General features: G+C 39.2%; 1 protein-coding gene across 5 annotated transcripts in view; it reads right to left on the bottom strand.

Annotated features, from left to right (window-relative positions):
• LOC309400333 (serine/threonine-protein kinase BRSK2-like) overlaps positions 1-17,371 on the bottom strand; it is a gene marked incomplete at its 5' end in the record, with an annotated part of 234,862 nt that overhangs the window by 117,211 nt on the left and 100,280 nt on the right. For all 5 annotated transcript variants that reach the window (XM_081968749.1, XM_081968750.1, XM_081968753.1 and 2 more), the window contains one exon: positions 14,129-14,269. In XM_081968749.1, the coding sequence (XP_081824875.1) occupies positions 14,129-14,269 (141 nt within the window). The remainder of the gene's footprint in view (positions 1-14,128; positions 14,270-17,371) is intronic.

Raw genomic sequence — 17,371 nt, 5'->3', positions numbered from 1 at the left:
TATTTGTATATTTTATGTGTTTTTATTGTACGCCGCCCCGAGTCCTTCTGGAGAGGGTGCGGCTAACAAATAAAAATTATTATTATTATTATTATTATTATTATTATTATTATTATTATTATTATTATTATTATTATTATTATTATTATATCAAAAATCTTTATACCATCAATATACCATCATTCTCACTTAACTATATTTGTTTAAACGTGCTTTTGTCTAGAATCATTTATATTTATATTATAATAAATCTAGACAAAAATTTATTACTAGAATTTATAAGTACCCAGGAGAGATTACATCTTTATAACAAAATCTAAACAAAAAAAATTTAATAAAATTAATAAATCTTTTCCCCAGGTCCCATATTATAGTTTATATCCAAATTGTTTTTACCAGTTAGAGTTATTATTTCATTATTATTGTCATGATGGGTTATCTGTTAACGAATAAACATTTTAAAAACAAAAACATTCTATAAGCATCTACAACGTTCTACTTATTAATCACCAAAAATTAACTAAGTTTTTATTTTTTTATTTTTTTTCCCCATTCAATTGTGTTAATTCTCCATTCATCAGAACTTTGGCTGTCTGATTGTTATAAAATCCTTCTATCATTTTTATAAATTTTTCACCGAATTTCATCTCATCCAATATTGTTATTATAAATTTCTAGATTACGTTGTCAAATGCTTTTTGTGCATCAAGGAAAACCAGTACCATTTGTTTTTCTGGATGCGCCTCGTAGTACTCTATTATATCTAGGATGATTCTCGTATTATTTCTAATGTGTCTGTGGGGTAAAAATCCATTTTGGTCTGGGTGTATTCGTTCATTTAAAACCTGTTTGATTCTTGCTGCCATAATTGCTGCAAATATTTTATAATCAGAGTTTAGTAATGAGATTGGCCTGTACTTTTGAATTTCTTGTAGGCTGGTTTCTTCTTTTGGGATTAGCGATATTATTGCTTCTGTCCATGATTCCAGTATCTTGGCTTTTCCTAAAACTTCATTAAACATTTCCACCCCTAACTCTTCCAATATTATTTTATTATATTTGTATAGCTCCACGGGTATTCCATCTGGTCCTGGGGTTTTATTATTTTTCTGGTTTTTCAAGACTAGTTCCACTTCGGCTAACGTTATTGGCCTGTTTATCGCCTCCCTTTGCTCTTTTGAGATTGGTGTTATCTTTGCTGTGTTTAAATAATGCTTTATTTTGTTCCATACTATCCATACTCCATACTATCTTGTGCGTATAGTTTTGTGAAGTATTTATGAATAATTTTCTTCTTTTCTTCTGCTTTGTATTGAATTCTTCCCTCATCATCTTTTAATTGATATATCATCCTTTTTTCTCTTTCATTCTTTAGTCTGTATGCCAGCCATCGTCCAGGTTTGTTGGCTTGTTCAAAGTAATTTTGTCTGGCTGCTTTAATTTTCTGCGCTAATTCCTTTTGATTTATTAAGTTGAGCTTATGTTTGATTATCTCTCTTTTTTCTTTTTTAATTTTATTCTTTGGGTCTTTCTGGAGTTCATCTTTGGCTTCCATAAGTTCCTTTTGCATACATTCTTGTTGCTCTTTTTGTTTTCTAGTTTTCTTCACCATATAGGCAATCGTAAGGCCTCTTGTGTATGCTTTCATAGTGTCCCAGAGATTTTGAATTGAGGTGTCTTCTTTTTTATTTATTCTAAAAAATTGTTTTAGTTCTTTCTCCAGCATTTGAGTGTATTCTGTTTCGTTTATAATATTTGAATACATCATCCATCTTTTTCTTCTTCATTTGCTTCTATTTCAATTTCATCTACTTGATTGCATAGACCAGATGTAATCCAAGCCATGTCAATTCTTGATAGTGACTGATGGGGGTTCGAATAAAAGATATATTGCTTTCTTGTTTTGTGCCTTTCTCTCCAAATATCGTGTAATTTATATTCCATTGCCATCTCAAAAAAGGATTTGGGTAGCGTATTTTTTTTCGTTTTATTTTTCTTTTTGCTTTCATAGTCCATTTTTTTATCCACTATTGCATTATAATCCCCAATTATGCAAATATTTTCATATTCTAATTCGTTTATTTTGTTGTGTAGTTTCCTATAGAATTCCTCTTGTTTCTGATTTGGTGCATATATGACTATTAATAATATCGGTTTTTCTGTTGTCTCTAATTCAATCATTAGTATCCTGCCTTCTTCATCAGAGTAGATTTCTTTGGAATTTATTTTTTCCTTTATATAGGTTGCTATCCCTCTTTTTTTTTCTGCTAGTGCTGTGTATAATTTCCCTAGTTTTTTGTTTTCCAATAAGTTCTTATGCTCCCTTTTAATATGCAGTTCCTGTATGCAGATTATATCTACCTTCAGTTTCTTAAGTTTGTTAAACATCTGCGCTCTTTTTTTTGGTGCGTTCAGTCCATTCAAGTTTGTTGAGATAATTGTTATTTCCTGGTCCATCTTTAGATGGGTTTTTTTTTGTTGCTTCTAGTTTGTATCTGACTTTTCCCTCTCACGCCCTCCTTTTCTGCTCTCTCTCTTTCTTGCCTCTGTTCTTCTTTCCTGTTTCTTTCTTTGTCTTCTGATGTTTCTTCCTCTTGGCCTTGACTTCCACTTTCTAGGTCCTCTTTACTTCCTTGTTCTTCTTCCCCTGTGCAGTATTTCTCATAGAATTCCTGCGCTTCTTCTATATTCTCTATCTTATACCCTTTTCCTTGCCGAGACACCAGTACCCCTTCTGGTATCAACCATCTGTACATTATTCTGTTTTTATTTAACTGGTTTGTTAAAAATTGGTATTGTCTACATCGTTCACGAATTCTCCGTGGAATCTGTTTAAGCGTGATCAACTCTTTTCCCTGGTATGTAATCGTCCCTTCTCTGATTTTTTTGTATACTTCATCTCTGGTTGTTTTTTTGGCAAATCTTACATGCACTTCTCTTGGGAGCCTGTGTCTTCTGGCGTAATTAGTATGCACTCGGTAAGCTTCATCAATATCCCCTCTCAACTCTTGTTCTTTTCTCTGTAAAATTTCAGTGAAGATTTCATTCATTTTTCCTTTCAGGTCTTCCTCCTTCTCTTCCGGTATGTTTTGGAATCTTAAATAGAATGCAGCTCTTTCATTTTCAAGTCGGATTATTGATAACTCTAGTTCTTTATTCACTTGTCTATATTCTAGCTCCATTTTTTCCATCTTCTGATCTGTTTGTTCTATTTTTGTTTCGATGTTCTGGATTTTCTGTTCATTGATTGCTAAGGCATTCTGTATCTTTTCAATTGTGTCATCCACAGTTTGAATATTTCCTTTCAGTTCTCCCATTTCATTTTTCATTTCTTCATGATTCCACCTTGTCTCTTCATGATTTGTAGCTGTCACTTCTTGGTTTTTCATAAGTGTCTCTTGTATCATTTGGAGCATCAATTGCATACTTTGCATTGCTGGTCCTGGTCCTGTTGTTTCTACCATCTTTCCGCCTTTCTCCAGTCCCACTGCGCTCTCAATTGATCTTTGATTTGAGGAGGGGGGTGTTGCTGAAGTCATATTAGGTGTGGTTTTTTTTAATTAACTTTCCTGAAGTTGCCATTCTTATCCCCCTATTTATCCTTGTCCACAATTGCATATAAGTTCTACTTTACTTCTACTTTATCAGCAATATGAATGTTATCAATGTTATCAATAATTATATATCTCAGTATTTAACAATAATTAATAATTAACCTTCCTTAATATCACATTTCAATATCTACACATTCTTATGTATTATTCCATTCTATTTTGATCCTTAATTATCATATATCTTAGAATTATATATCACACCGTTATCTTATACAAATAGATGTCTCTCAATTGTATCAATTATAAGGGTAATAAGTAATAAGTTTCTCTCTATACATATATATCAGCTTATGTCACTGGTTTCTTCAAACCGCAGGGTTCAAATTTTGATCCACTAGGTGTCACCCTCTGTTCAGTATCACTGTTAGTGTCAATCAGTTAATGCAACAAGTCCAGCAACAAAGGAAAATAGGGGTGGGTGGGTGGGTAATGAAGCCGTCTAATCGTTCCAAAAGAGCAAGAAGAAAAAAGTCAACAAGTCAACAACCAACCCAAATGTTAAACGATCCTTCTGCACATTACACGTCTTCTCAACAGTTACTATGTCCTACTCCTGTAATCCATGCTGGGTTTTTGTTCTCCCTCTGGCCAATTTAGTTCAAGTGATTTACGCAGTCAATTCCAGGTCAGTAATTCTGCTCTCACAGCTTTTCGGCAAAAATCTGAAAAATCTCCTTCTCAGAGCCTCCTTCTTTCCAGCTCACCCTCTCTGCCAGTATCAAAGCACATGAATAGAAAGTTATGTGGAAGGGAAAAGTGTGGAAGAAAAAGGTGCACAAGCAGCAGGGATGACCGCAGCCTGGAGACGATTGTCAGGAAAGGGCCATTCAAAAGTGTTGGGGACTTTCACAAGGAGTGGACTGAGGCTGGAGTCAGTGCATCAAGAAACACCACACACAGACGGATCCTGGACATAGGCTTCAAATGTCGTATTCCACTTGTCAAGCAGCTCCTGAACAACAAACAACATCAGAAGCGTCTTACATGGGCTAAAGAAAAAGAGACCTGGTCTGTTGCTCAGTGGTCCAAAGTCCTCTTTTCTGATGAGAGCAACTTTTGCATCTCATTTGGAAACCAAGGACCCAGAGTATGGAGGAAGAATGGAGAGGCACACACACTGCAAGATGCTTGAAGTCCAGTGTGAAGTTTCCACAGTCTGTGTTGATTTGGGGAGCCATGTCATCTGCTGGTGTTGGTCCACTGTGCTTCATTAAGTCCAGGGTCAATGCAGCCATCTACCAGGAGATTTTTGAGCACTTCATGCTTCCTTCCGTAGACGAGCTTTATGGGGATGCTGACTTCATTTTCCAGCTGCCCACACTGTCAGGGGAAGATTTCACCCTGAACAAAATGAGGTCTAGGATCGGGCTGTTTTCCAACAGCATATACTTTAAGATGCGAAGAAAAAGAAAATAAAGATTCTGGGGAAGCACATTCTAATTAATAAACAAACTTTAATACAAAAATAATAAATGGAAATAAAACAGAAACTAACTAATTGTTACATTTTGATAAAAGAAAGTTCCGTCTGCTAGTTTTCCTGGCAGCCGGACAAAAGATCAGAAGTAGCTCTCTCTCTGGAATGTGTGAATCATGCGCAGTACATCACTGTCAGATAAGAACATTTTATGACCTGCGCAATAACTCTTTCTCAGTTTAACTATTCAGTGTCAGTTCAGTCTAGCAAACATTTTAACGTAGTGACACCCCTTCTTTTGCTAGTTGGGCTGACGTCATCAAATCATCAATTAAGGCACATCTTCTTTCGCAGATACTCGTGTTGATTTACAGGAAGTGGTTTGTTGAGCATATCTGCAATTTGATCATGTGTAGAAACATATTGCAATTTAACAAAACCTTGCTTAACTAATTGCTTTGTGTTTTGATAACGAATGTCAATGTGTCTGGACCTAGAAGCTGTGAAATGTGACTCAGAAATATAAACCACAGATACATTATCTTCCATCACGGTGATTGGTCGAATCGGACGTGTCCAGATATCTGTGATCAAAGCATCAAACCATGTTAGAGAATTACAAGCATCTGAAACACAAGCATATTCAGCTTCAGTAGATGAACATGAAACAAAACTCTGTTTTCTCACTTGCCAGTAAACAGGACATCCATTCAGGAACATCATGTAACCAGAAGTGCTTTTGCGTGACTTCTTATCGCTTGCCCAGTCGGCGTCTGCATAACAAATTAACTTTGGTTGATCAGTGTGTGTTGGTTCTAGCAATAACTTCATGTGTTTAGTGTGTTTCAGGTATTTCAACAACTTCTTAATGCATGCCCAATGAAATTGTGTTGCCTTACCTACGTGTCGTGATAAAAGATTAACACTAAGTGCAATGTCAGGTCTGGTCCAACTACTAATGTATAATAGTGAACCAATGACTGAACGATAAAGTGTTTGGTCCTCGAACTCAGGACTTGGTTCATGTGTTAAGTTGTGAAAATCTGTTTGCATGGGTGTCTTTGTTGCGTTAGCATCTTTCATGTTGCAATGATGCAGAATGTGGTCAATTGTCTCCTCTTGTGAAAGACTAAACCCCTTCTGTGTCTTTTCAATCTGAACACCTAAATAAGTGCTAATGTGTCCTAAAGATTTCAGTGTGAAGTATCTCTGCAAACTTTTGGCAAAAATCTCACTCATTTTCTTATTTGGACCAATGTAAACAATATCATCAACATAAACAAGAATTATCTCATATGCATTGTTAGATCTTTTTGTGAACACGCATTCATCAGTTTCGGACTTAATAAAGCCCATTGAATTTAGTTTGTCAGTAAGACATAAATACCACATTAAACCTGACTGTTTCAGACCATAAAGACTTTTGTTCAGGAACCAGGTATCCCCTTCTTGCTTTCAGAATCCTGGAGGGCTTCTTACGTAGATCTCTTCATCTAGGTCTGCATGTAGATAAGCTGTGTCCACATCAAATTGGAAAACTTCTAAACCAAGAATAGTTGCAGTGGTTAAAGCAATTTTTACACTTTCAGTTCTGACTGTTGGTGAGTAAGTGTTTGTGTAGTCCTCAGGATAACATTGAGCGAAACCCTGAGCTACAAGTCTGGCTTTGTATAAAGACTCACCATTCGGTTTCTTCTTGATTCTGTAGACCCATCGAGTGCCAATGACTTTCTTGTTTGCTGGAGGTTTTGCAGGTGTGAATACATTAAGTTTCTTTAAACTGTCCATTTCATCCTGCATTGCATCATACCATTTGTCTTGCTCTGAATCAGGAAGCTGTTTGATTTGTGTGAATGTCTCAGGAGGAAGAGTAACGTTGCAAATCAAAGGTAATGGTGTTTTTGTCAGTTGCCATGAATATCGTTGTGGAGGGATTCCTCTTGTGACCCTCTTGGAACGTCTCGGAACAACAGACCAGTCTTCTTCTTCTTCGTCGTCCTCGTCCTCACATTCGTCGCTAGCATCAGCATCCACGGCTTGCGAAGACGGAACATCAGGTTGTGAAGAACTGGTAGAAGGAATATCTGCCTGTGAAAATTGGTCATCAGGCTGCGTGGCATCTGGAACACCATCTCTAGGAAAATAAACTCCAGGATCATTGGAATGAATCCTGGACCAGTCAATGTCTTCCTCAAAATTGGCAGATTGTGAAATGACAATCACATGTTTAGTATCAATGAATTTGCACCATTTTGAGTTATCATCAATACCCATAAATCTCAGTCTCTTTGGTCCTTGAGTTAAAGGAGTGTTCACCATAGCATATGAACCAAAAATGTGGAGGTTCTTGAGATCAGGCTTGTAGCCATACAGCATGTAGAAAGGAGTTTGATTGATTACACTGCTCCAAGTACGGTTGACAATGTAATTTGCATATTTGATTGCTTCACCCCAGTATATGCTACCGAGGTTGGCATCTTCTAGAAGACAACGCATCATGGTTTGCAGAACTCCTTGTCTTCTTTCTACGACTCCATTATGAGCCGGTGTATATGGAGCAGATGTCTGATGAAGAATTCCATTCTTACGCATCCAGTCCTGGAAACGCTGAGACATGAATTCTGCACCACGGTCACTCTGGATTCTGGCGATGCGAACTTGGTATTGTGTAGAAACAAAAGCTGCAAAGTCTTTAAAGATCTGAAAGGTCTCAGATTTCTCTCTCATAGGATATACAAATCCATATCTAGAATGGTTATCTACTATTGTTAGAAAATACTTTCTACCACCAATTGTTGGTGGGAGAGGACCTACTATGTCAGTGTGTACCAAATCAAAAATGTGTGTTGACCGGCGTGTAGCGTGTTTGGGAATAGCAGTCGCCTTGGATTTAGCCTTTTTGCAAACTGCACAATCCAAAAACACCTTACACCCCTTTAGATCCAAACCTTTTGCGAACTCCGGCATCTTTCTAAGAACACGGAAACTGGCATGCCCCAATCTTCTGTGCCATTTGTGGATACACCTGGAATGCAAAGGTTTACCAGTTAGTGAATTCTCAACATTAACAGTTTCATGAGGAATCTCAGGTTTGCTCTGAGCAACCTGTTTCTGTTTTCTCTGTTTGTTGGCTTTAGGAGCCTTTGGCACAGTAACGGGTTCTCTCTCTGAACCAACTCTCTCTGGGCCAGTGTTGTGCCTTTTTGGGGTTTGCATACTTGCCTGTGCTTGCTCCTTAGGCTTTGGCTTTAAGTAATAAACACCACCAATCAGCATGGTTTCAGCAACAATATCTCCATCTTTAACTAAGTAACTTGCTTTTTCGAGGTGGTGAACCTGGAACTTTAAATCTCTAGACAAGTGACTTTGACTAAGCAAATTACTGGTTGCTGAAGGTATGTAATAAACATCAGGGATGTATGTATCGAGCTCTTCAATGCAAACAGTTCCTTTTCCCATGACCTTGCAAGTGTGGTTGGTGAAGGAATACAGTTCTCGATACTCGGGCTCTGGCTCGCCCATCTCTGTGAAAAGTTCCTTTCTGTGGGTAACGTGCACAGCTGCTCCACTATCTAAAGTCCACAAAAGACGTCTGTCATACTTTGGATCAGGTTGTGGAACGTTGGTTATGGCCAATGTTGCGAGTGGAGCTTGTGGATCACGCCTTGGACCACGACGACCTTGTCTTCTGCCTCTACCTCTGCCTCTGGAGTCTGTTCCTCTGGGCTGGTATGTGACGGGACCTGGAACTCGTTGGGGACAATCCCGGGTGTCATGTCCCACACGGTTGCAGGTGTAGCATTTTGGCATTTTTGGAGCGTAGCCTCTTCCTCGGAAGGGACGTCTGGCTGGAGCCTTTGATGCTGGGGGTCGTTGCAGATGTGGTGTAGCTAACTTGATAGCTTCTTCCTCCACTAAAAGTCTGCAAACGTGGTTAACTGTGCGTTGAGCAATAGGCACGTAGTTAATCTTTGCAACAGCATCTTTCCATTCATAATTCAATGAGTTAATGATGATACTAATCATTTGGATATCATCGATTACATGGCCATTTTGTCTCAATTCACTTCTCATTCTTTTCAGTTTGGTCAAATGTCCACCAATTCGTTCACCAGGTTTCAACTTCGACCCATGGAACTCAGACATGAGCAAACATGAAGATTCAATTGAAACAGGCCTGTAGCAATCTTCCAAAATAGCCCAAATTTGTTGGGCTGTTGCATCAGGTGGAAAGATACCCTGGAGCTCAATTTCCATTGACATGAGCAAAGTCGTGATTGCTCTGTTTTCCAGGTCTCTCATTGCAGGTGTCCATGGTTGGGCAGGAGGATTAAAAACCATGCAGTATGTGCCTTCTCTGTGAAGCAAGAGCGCAATTTCACTGACCCAGGGTTTATAATTCTCTCCTGACTCCTTTAATTTTGACTCACCAGTCAAAGGAGTGACTGAAAATGCCTGCTGAGGAATATGCATTGGAACAACTTGTTGTGCAGGTTGCAAAGCTGGTTGTTGAACCAGGGGGTGCTGTAATTGCACCATTGGCCTTTGCGTGGCAACATCAAATTGACTTCCTTGCATTCGCCTTTGGCTTTGCCTTTTTCCATCTAGGGAGGATCGAACACCACCAGGGGGCGTTGAAGACTTAACCTTTGGAGGAAAAACTTTGGCATCTAGAGGACTCATAGATAAATCTTTAAAGCTTTGGCGTAGCTGCTTTAGCTTTTGCTCTAATAAATTTTCTCCGCCAGCAGATGGCAGTGCAGCTTCACTTCTTGGCTGCATCAGCCTTCTATACGTGGCCGGAAATTCAGTGGAACAAAAGGGATCATGTGACCTCGGTGATGTGTACATATCTCTTTGTTCTGATTCACCTAAAACAATGTCCTCTGTGGGGTGTGTCTTAGGCTGTTGTTTTGAAGAAGACAAGATGGCGTCCTCAGACATTTTGGGAGTGGGGGAACTCCTCCTACTTCTTTTCATTCCCTCAAAACATTCTCTGGCTTCCCTGGCGTATTTTTCGAACAGCTCTAACTGATCACGATAGCTTTACATTTCTTCCCCAGTGCCTGAGAAGGATTCATAAATTTCGCTTTCTGCGTGGGGGTATTTTTCCTCTGCCGGCAGTTGCCGCGGAGGCTTTGGCCATTCATCAATTGTTTTATAATCTCCAAGAGTCTGGGAGTGAAGTGGCTCTGGTAATGTGGAAAGTTTTGGCTAGGCTCCCAATAAATCATAATCTCTTGGAGGTATTTGTGAGCTTTCATAGTGAGAAGGGGGAACTACTAACCTCTGTTCGTAGATCTCACCTTCTGTAGCTCCTTCCCCCACAGCAGGCTCGGCGTTTGGAGAAATCTGTTGCTTTTGAAGTAATTTTGAAGGATCTTGCTTCTCTGTGTCTGAGGGAGCCTCTGTATCAGAAGAAGTGGACCCATCTGAGCTTGTTCCATTTTTCTTCTTCTTTTTCTTCTTCTTCGACATGGCTAATTAGCCTAGCCGGTTATCTCTTAAGATAGCTCGAAGGAAAAACAGCCGTAAATTATAACCATCTCTCTGCTTCCATTAATTGTCAGGGGAAGATTTCACCCTGAACAAAATGAGGTCTAGGATCGGGCTGTTTTCCAACAGCATATACTTTAAGATGCGAAGAAAAAGAAAATAAAGATTCTGGGGAAGCATATTCTAATTAATAAACAAACTTTAATACAAAAATAATAAATGGAAATAAAACAGAAACTAACTAATTGTTACATTTTGATAAAAGAAAGTTCCGTCTGCCAGTTTTCCTGGCAGCCGGACAAAAGATCAGAAGTAGCTCTCTCTCTGGAATGTGTGAATCATGCGCAGTACATCACTGTCAGATAAGAACATTTTATGACCTGCGCAATAACTCTTTCTCAGTTTAACTATTCAGTGTCAGTTCAGTCTAGCAAACATTTTAACGTAGTGACACACACTGCCAAAAGCATCAAAACCTGGTTCAATGACCATAGGATTACTGTGCTTGATTGGCCAGCAAACTCGCCTGACCTGAACCCCATAGAAACTCTATGGGGCATTGCCAAGAGAAAGATGAGAGACATGAGACCAAACTATGCAGAAGAGCTGAAGGCCGCTATTGAAGCATCCTGGTCTTCCATAACACCTCAGCAGTGCCACAGGCTGATAGCTTCCATGCCATTGAGGCAGTAATTGCTGCAAAAGGGGCCCAAACCAAGCATTGAGTACATATGCATGCTTATACTTTTCAGAGGTCCGATATTGTTCTATGTACAATCCTTGTTTTATTGATTGCATGTAATATTCTAATTTTCTGAGATTGTGGATTTGGGGTTTTCATGAGCTGTAAGCCATAATCATCACAATTATGACAAATCACGGCTTGAACTATCTTGCTTTGCATGTAATGTCTGTCTCTTATATTAGTTTCACCTTTTAAGTTGCATTACTGAAATAAATGAACTTTTGCACGATATTCTAATTTTTTGAGTTTCACCTGTATAACCCACATTTCTCAGAGATATGTTTTACAAAGTAACATGAATCAACAGAAATTATCTACAAAAGCAGGGTTAAACTATATATATCCTTAGTTAAATGAAGCCAGAAATAGAGGAGATTTCAAAGCTTATGTAGATGCCTAGACCAAACAAGTGACATATAATTTAGTAAGGAGGGGGAATAAAGAAGTGTGGGGCCATCATCAAAAAACTGCATTTCATGTTCTCGATGATTTGACTGATAGCCTATGAGCAACAAACAGATGGAGAACATGCCAGATGATGTGAGTAGAGCTGGTCTAAGATAACTTCTTATCTACTGGCTCTTGTTCCTGTGCTTAATAATAATAATAATAATTTATTAGATTTCTAGACCGCCCCCTCTCCCCGGAGGGCTTGAAATGAAGCTTGATGGACATCTGCTAGTACAACAAAGTGACTCTCAGCCAATGGCACAAACACCACAGATGGGATTTAGAAGTGTAGTGGATTGTAGTCTGGATTCTCAGGAGGGAGGGGCTGCATTCCAGAGGGCAAAGTGGTAGCGAAGCAGAGTTTGGTAGCGAGGAAGAGAATTAAGAAGGCTTTTCCCTAGTGATTGGATTGGATTGGATTTATTGGATTTATATGCCGCCCTTCTCCCAAAGGACTCAGGGCGGCGTACAACATTAAAAAACACATATCACAAAAGTTAAAAGGAAATTAGATAAGTATCCAAAAAAGAAACCCAATTAATATAACAATAACATTTTAAAAATTAGATAAAATTAACAGGCCAGGCCGGCTTGCTGGAAAAGCCAACTTCTTAGGGCAATACAGAAGGACCAGAGGTCGGGGTAGTGATTCCCAGAGTATATCTATAGTGATGCAATTAGTTGCTTTAGTTTGGCAAGACTTCTGCCTATAGGTGAGGAACAATAAAGGAAACTACTCAGTAGTAACTACATGTGTTGTTCTCATTTCCTGGGAGTCTGACATGAAATCATGGATGGGATGTAGGTTAAATAATGAAATGTTAATGAAGTATTTAGAACTTTGACTCGATGGGACTTAAACTATGAAATTTTGGAAACCACTGCATTTATTAGATATTACATTTTGCCAGAAAAAGCATCCACTTCCAATATTTACATATCACTCTGTGATCAAAAGATGAGGAAACCAATGATCATCTGGTGACCTAGGGAAATGTACTTCAGTGGTGGGATTTATTTTTTTTACTGCCAGTTCTGTGGGCATGGCTTGGTGGGAGGGTCATGTGACTGAGAGGGCATGGCCAACTTGACATGAGTGACGTTGAGTTGGCCACACCCACTCAGTCACATGACCCCCTCACCAAGCCATGCCCACAGAACTGACGGAAAAGGCAGTTCCTGCGGCCTGTCCCTTTATGCCCCCCCCCCCCCGTCGAAGTATCTTAAAGGTACACTGCAGTCCGGCTGCCTTCCGAGCAACTCTTCTGCAATGCTGTCCCTCCGGTGCACCAAGACAGGACTTCAGGCCTCTTTTTTGGCCTGTAGTTTTTGGTGCAAGAAACCTGCAGCCTCCGCCTCTTTATTGGCACGAGTCGCTGCTGCCGGCTCAGTTCTGGCTGGCAAAGAGGCGGCAACTGCAGGCTACTTTCACTGAAAACTACCAAAAACTACAGGCCAAAAAAGAGGCCTGAAATCCCGTCGCCCCCATCACCACCCTGTTCTTAGTTCTGGCAAAGCACGCACAGCCCATTGCCAGACTCGGCCAGGAGAAAGGCCTGATGCGCCAGAGGGACGTCGTTGCAGCAAAGCTGCTCAGAAGGCAGCCGAAAACTACCGGCTGGAGGCTTCTCGCGAAAGGCGGCTGAGCCTCGCTGGGGACCCCCACCAAGGCACAGATGAAGGTGAGCGAGGCGGAGGGTGAGCGGGTGACATGCGGGCAGAGGCCCCGGGGAAGGCCAGAACTGGGGAATGGTGCATTCCATGACCTGGCCAAGGCGCACAGCGAGTGGCAGAGGCTCCGGGGCAACACAGGGTTGGGGAATGGCGCATTCCCCGACCCAGCCGACTCTGACCCAAGGTGCAGGGTGAGCAGGCGGCATGCTTACCTTTGGTGAGCAGAGCAGGCAAGGCACAGATGTGAGGCAATTAGCTGGTAAAGGCAACATATATAGGGCCGGGTAGGGTGGGCATGGGCGTGGCGGGTGGTGGGCGGGTGGTGGGTGGGCAGGCAGGGTGAGCGGCAACCAGGCGACTGGGTGAGCAGGAGTGAGGCCAGCCAGAGGTGGTATTTGCCAGTTTCGGCAAACCAGTTATGATTTCCGCTACTTGTTCTCCCAAACTGGTGCGAACTGGCTGAATATCACCCTGGTGTACTTGAATAAAGAGTACATTGGCATTTCAATAATCAATAGGAACCAGGGATGGGAGAAGGAACAATAATTACTATAATAAGTATTGATTTTCTTTATCAATGATAATTCAAAGTAGCCAGTAGCATAAAAACTAGAGACACAATAAAAGAAATCAATAGAACACAAGTAACAAAGGGGGATGGATGGACCACAAGACGATAGAGAACAAAATGAGATATTTTAACAGCTCATAATAACACAACAGTCTGCTCACCATATAGAATAGCTGTGGCAGAAATCCAGAGCTGAGACAATTTGTCGGAAAAACTTCCTGGCTTCCTTGGGGGTCAGACGGCCTTTCTTCACCAAGTAATCGAAAAGTTCACCTCCTGAGACGTGTTCCAAGACGAGGTACCTAACACATTAGAAGTCCAGGGAAAACATGACCAAGAGGCAAGGACAAGAATTAAAAACAAGTTGAAAATCTATCAGACCACCATGGGACAGTGGTGGGATTCAAATAATTTAACAACCAGTTCTCTGCCCTAATGACCAGCTGGGTAGGCATGGCTGGGTGGTCATGTGACTGGGTGGGTGTGGCCAATTCGACATCACTCACGTGAAGGGGCACTTCTCCTTGCCCGGCCTCTTGTGACTGTGGGGATGTTGCAACTGTCGTGTGAAAAATGGTCATAAGTCACTTTTTTCAGTGCCATTGTAACTTTGAATGGTCACTGAATGAACTGTTGTAAATCAAGGATTACCCGTACAAAAATACAAAAAGCTTCTTTGCTTGCAAAAAGCTACCCTAAATACCAATCATTAGAAATGGGGGAATACACACTGAAGATCAATGAGTCACAGCTGTCATGGAAAGCTAAACCATTCTTGTCTTTTTTGGGGGGATTTTTTTTCCCTTTCAAATACATTCACAAATATACATTCTTATAAGTACTATTAACATTTATCTATTAACCATTAATGTTTATCACTATCTTCTTACAAATATAGATAATACAGTTTGGGTCACTTTCTTGCCACCCTGTGTCTCCATCTTATTTTGCAACAACCTTGCTCCTTCCATCTTCTCAACCTCCCTTCTCTGCCTTCTTTCCTCCTCTCCTTCCTCTTTTCTTCTTCCCCTCTCTTTTATCCCACTCCTCCTCTCTTCTCCTCCTTCTTACCCTCTCTCCTACTCTTACTTCCACTACCTTACTTCCTCTGCTTTACCCTTTCTTCCTTTCCCTCCTCGTCCTCCCTCCTTTCTGTTGTTGCCCTTGCTTATTTGCTTTCTCTGATGGATTCTCGGGGTGGCATTTCAGCAATTCCAACTTTATATTTACATAAAAATAATTTTCTCTGTAACATTTTACTTCCCAATAATAAATCTACTTGTGCCATTTTTTAACTCGCATACTTGTATTTAAATACTTTTCTGTCCCACCCACCCCCCAATTTAATAATGTGTTGTCTGAGTTATTTATTCTATGCTTTGTTCCTTTCTCTTTCTATTTGTATCTCTTTTCTAACCAATCATAATATCACCACCATGTCCTGAAGTATACTGATTCCTCTTTGTCCTTTCTTCTCAATGTCAACCTGTTCATTTCTGCACAATCTAATATCTTCTTTATTATCTCTCCTTCTGATAGGATTTTGTCTGTTTTCCAATTTTATGCAAATACAATTCTAGCTGCTGTTATTATGTGTACAATCAAATATGTGTCTTCTTTGCTATATTTCTCTGGTAGAATACCCAATAAAGGTATCTCTGGTCTACGTTCTATAGGCTGATGTACCATTTTCTCTAGCCATGTTTGTATTTTAACCCAATAGCTTCTTGCATCCCTACACTTCCACCACATGTGATAATATGATCCTGGCAATTGATGACACTTCCAACATTTGGCTGATTTATCCTTGAACATTTTTGCTAGTCTTTCAGGTGGCATGTGCCATCTGTAAAACGTTTTATACAAATTCTCTTTATATGCTGTCGCCATTGTTAATTTATTATTCCTTTCCCATAATTTTTGCCATTTGTCTAGTTCTATTGTGTAGCCAATTTTTTTTGCCCATCTTATCATTGTGTCTTTTTCTTTAATATGCATTTTTTTATTTTTAAGCAAACAAAAATGAACAAAAAACATAAAACACATACAACCTTCTTCCATTTCATATAGCGTGTCGTTTGGTTACAAGATTTTGTGCGTCCTTCCCATGGTCACCACTTACAATTATATATCAAATCACAAATTGTTCATTAGATAAACATAAGTACATTATTATTAAATGTCACTTTTTCAACTCTAATTATTATTCCTTAATTTTAAACAAGATATTCTGAATATTGAATCCATACATACAACATCATTTTGCATCAATAGTTCAACTCCAATTATTATTCCTATGTTTTAAACAAAATATTCTATATATTGAAATCATACATACAAAATTATTCCATTACATCGTTCTAATCTGTTTAACAGTGCTAAACCCTTATTGTATTGTATATATCATTCTATTATTCTATATAATATAAAAGTTCTCCCACTTTTTCCATTACCATGATTTTTTATCTAACCATTGATAAAACAAATCCCAAACCTTGTAAAATTGTTCATCTTCTTGTTCTCTAATTTCAAATGTTAATTTACTCATTTCCACACATTCCATAATTTTTTGGATAGTTTCCTCCTGCGTTGGTATTTTCTCATTTTTCCACTTTTTTGCAAATACAATTCTAGCTGCTGTTAAAACATTTACAATCAAATATTTCAAGTCTCTATTATATATTTCTGGTATAATTCCCAATAAAAAAGTCTCTGGTTTAAAGTCTATACGTTTTTGTGTCATTTTCCCCAACCACGTGTGGATCTTAGTCCAATATCTTTTAGCTTCTGTACAAGTCCACCACGTATGGTAATATGAACCCGGTGTCTGATGACATTTCCAACACCTTTCTGATTTATTCTTGAACATTCTTGCTATTCTCGTCGGGGGTAGATGGCATCTGTAAAACATCTTATACAAATTTTCTTTATATGCTGTCGACATTGTCATTTTGTAATTTTGGGACCACAATTTCTGCCACTTCTCTTAATTCAATCCCATGCCCAAAATTTTTCCCCCAAGCTATCATAGTTCCTTTAACTTGTTCTTTTTTCTAACTTAACCTCTAGTAAGTGTCCATAAAGTTTTTTATTACTTTTTCATCAGTACCCATCAAAATTTTATCTAACTCAGTCATTTTATCATAAAAACCTTCCTCTTTACGGTCCTTGTCATATCTAGATTGTATTTGCACATATGAAAACCAGTTCATCTTTATACCTTCCTTTTCCAGATCTTGCATAGATTTAAGTTCACCCTCTGCATTCAATATTTCACCATATCTAACTGTTTGTTCCTTTTTGTATATTATTGCGTATGAAAAGGCTTCGATAGTTGATAGCCAGACTGGAATTTTTAAATAATATTGTCTTTTAATCTTCTCCCAATTTAATAGCAAAGCCTC

This window comes from Natrix helvetica (assembly GCF_964273705.1).
Source record: "Natrix helvetica genome assembly, chromosome: W".
NCBI lineage: Eukaryota > Metazoa > Chordata > Lepidosauria > Squamata > Natricidae > Natrix > Natrix helvetica.
This window is presented reverse-complemented; position numbering and strand designations above follow the sequence as displayed.